This window comes from Salvelinus sp. IW2-2015, unplaced genomic scaffold (genome assembly GCF_002910315.2).
Source record: "Salvelinus sp. IW2-2015 unplaced genomic scaffold, ASM291031v2 Un_scaffold7688, whole genome shotgun sequence".
Taxonomy (NCBI): domain Eukaryota; kingdom Metazoa; phylum Chordata; class Actinopteri; order Salmoniformes; family Salmonidae; genus Salvelinus; species Salvelinus sp. IW2-2015.
In genome coordinates, this window is record NW_019948948.1 from 519 (window position 1) to 3691 (window position 3173).

Below are 3173 nucleotides of genomic sequence, written 5' to 3' on the forward strand. Positions count from 1 at the left end.
GAACCAGGGACCTTTTGGTTGCTGGCCCAATGCTCTTAATCACTAGGCTACCTGCCACACAATGACATTGACTATATTTCTTCCCATTCTTTCTACCTTTCACTCTCTCTCCCTTCCTTCTCAGTGTTCCTGACGGGCTGTGATCGCGCTCCCATCCTGGGCATGGACAAGATCCAGATGAAGGTAGCAGTCCTGCAGAACTCTACTGAACTACATTTCCCAGAATCCCTTACCTGCCACTTCCTACTGCTGCTGCCCATCTACCCCTCCAAGGAGATGCTGCTGGCCAGGCTCAAAGAGGCAGTGGCCCACAACAGAGGCTTCTGGAAGGAGTAATGGACACTATATATAGGCTACTGCTGTGTTCATCATTTCATTCAATGTTTTTCTTACATGTCAATATATCTATTCAGTTTAGCCTAGGATTTTGGTTGTAGCCGCCTTCTAGGTTCAGATTTGCCACTTTTTTTCCAACTTTTACATTTTACCTTTGTCCTTGGCTTTTCTATTGAAAATGTGAAAATTGCAATTTTAGGATATGTAGGCCTACCCTATTATAGAAAAAAACATTCATTGAGTTAATGTCTACTAATTCTGAGTGTGATATATAAAAATAACTTTCTTATTCAGTAATATACATTCAGTAATATACATTCAAGAGCCTACTTATTTATGCATGTTTTCTTTATTGATATAGTGTGGCACTAGAAGTGATTGATATAAGTCATGTGAATCTCTGCACAATCATATAGTGTCATATATGGTCACAGAAAGATCAATGGATATAGCTTGGATGTAAGATCAATCTTGAAGTGTCACTGGGTATATTATTGGATATATCCATTCTTGGCGGATCACATTAGTGTTGTGATTTTTCCTGTTACTTACAATCATGTTTGTCAAATTAGAAAACCATACATTGGTGTTTGTGACTCCTTCAAAAAGATCTACTCATTTGGGCGTGGAGAGCAAGGGCAGCTGGAAATGGAGTCAAGATGGATCAGTCTGTGGCCTCTGCCAGTACAGCTACACAGGGTAGTAAATCATTTATTTTCCTCTGCATACGTGACCCATTTCAAACTCAATACAGTACTAGCAGAAATGGTGGTCTCTTATGAAATGATAAAATTAAAGGTTTATAACACATAACTGTTTTGGGTAACTTTCAGACTCATTGATGACCACAAATTTGAACAAACCTTTGCTGGAGGAAACCATTCTTTTGCCTTGTGCAGCTCCGCTAAGGTATTGCGTTTACAGTTCGTTTTTCTGAGTTAGTCCTTTAACATTCCTCTTAATACAGTGCATCACATGTTATTACAGGAATCAGGAAAACGGTTGAATGACTCCCATCTCGGACAAGTGACTCAAACATTAGACAATGACATAATTAACAGATGGATCTCGGAATGTGACTCAAAATCATGGAAGAAGAAGATACAGAAGTTAGTATGATACAAATACACCTCGTACCCAAGCTCAATACAAATACGCAACTCATGATGGTTGATAAGTGGACAAGGCAACACAAACATACATGAGTCCAGTGACACAAAACAAATACTGAGGAGATGAAGGTCTATAAGAACTATAAGATTCTTCACATTTATTTCAGGAAATCACAAAAACGTTCTCTTCTGCGTCATGTTTAAATGGGAGCTTCCTGACAAAAAGGGAAGAACTCACTGCCTATCCATGAATGTTTTATCACATTATTGAATACTTTTTATTGTTGCATATTTAATAGTATTTCTTGGTCTTACTACTCTAGTCATGATAAACACTACCAAACCTCACTGAAGCACTCTGGCGTGGACTTGTCATCCGCTCGCACTGCTTTAAAAAGCTTGCAGAAAAGGACAAAGTCCTGGCTAAGGTATCATTTCATATATTATATTAGGATCCAATACTTATTTCAATACTTGTGTTTGTTGTCCTTGATATTCAATTTGACCAGTCATTGATATGATAAGTCATTTAGTTGTGACCACAAGCACTCCTGTCATGGTTCTAGGTTGAAGATGTTGTCCAGCGCATACTCCTTCCCTCCCTGAGTAAGGATCCCATTGGGGTGAGAGGTCTGAGGGTGTACCTCATCATCCCTGAGCTCCTGAGATTCTCCTAAAACAACGTGGCATAGACATTACTGAGGCCTTCGCTGCTGCCGTCCTCAGACTGAACCCAGACAAGCTCCAGGTCCTTGTAAAGTCACCATCCATCAATATTACTTTTTTTCTTTCTTTTTCTTGTCTTTTCTTAACTTCTCTCCTCTTCTCCTCTATTTTTTTTTTAGATATAGCAGGTTCTGTGTGGTGTTGTATTAACTAAACTCTTGTCTAATTCCAACAGTGGGCTATGGTCGACACTTCCAAACAAGTTCTTCAGAACTCTGGTGAAAACATTCCATTCTGTGTCAGAGTATTTCTGTATGTGGAAAAGGGCTATGCTGTTAATAAACAATTTGAAGGGACTGTAAAGGTTATGGAGAGGCTGTATGAGGTAAATATCCATTGCCATAATTGGGTGCCTTCAGAAAGTATTCATACCTCTTGACTTATCCACTATTTTGTTTTTACAGCCTGAATTCAAAATGGATTAAATAGATTTTTTCCCTATACACACACACACACCCACACCCATAATGACCGTGAAAACATGTTTTCAGAAAATATTTGCACATTTATTGAAAATAAAAACAGAAATATCTCTTACATAAGTATTCATAATACTTTGTAGAAGCACCTCACCAATTACAGCTGTGAGTATTTTTGGGTAAGTCTAAGAGATTTCCACACTTGGATTGTGAAAAATGTGCCCCTTATTATTTTCAAAATTCTTCAAGCTCTGTCAAATTTGTTGTTCAGGTCTTGCCATAGATTTAAGTCAAAACTGTAACTCGGCCACTCAGGAACTGTCTTCTTGGTAAACAATTCCAGTGTAGATTTGGCCTTGTGTTTTAGGTTATTGTCCTGCGAAAAGGTGAATTAATCTCCCAGTATCTAGTGGAAAGCAGCCTGAAAATCCTATAGATTTTGCCTGTGCTTAGCTCCATTCCGTTTCTCTTTTATCCTGAAAAACTCCCCAGTCCTTAACAATTATAAGCATACCCATAACATAAGCAGCCAACACTATGCTTGAAAATATCGAGTGTTGTAATGCCCGGGTGTAGTGGA

General features: G+C 38.6%; 1 protein-coding gene across 1 annotated transcript in view; it reads left to right on the top strand.

The window, feature by feature from the left end:
• The first annotated feature begins 892 nt into the window (after positions 1–892).
• The window catches only part of LOC112079353 (probable E3 ubiquitin-protein ligase HERC4), a 10691-nt gene continuing 8410 nt past the window's right edge, over positions 893–3173 (top strand). Inside the window, 10 exon segments of the mRNA XM_024145342.2 lie at positions 893–929; positions 932–976; positions 979–1039; positions 1173–1245; positions 1324–1449; positions 1616–1672; positions 1770–1836; positions 1839–1876; positions 2015–2116; positions 2350–2499. Coding sequence (XP_024001110.2) covers positions 893–929; positions 932–976; positions 979–1039; positions 1173–1245; positions 1324–1449; positions 1616–1672; positions 1770–1836; positions 1839–1876; positions 2015–2116; positions 2350–2499 — 756 coding nt within the window.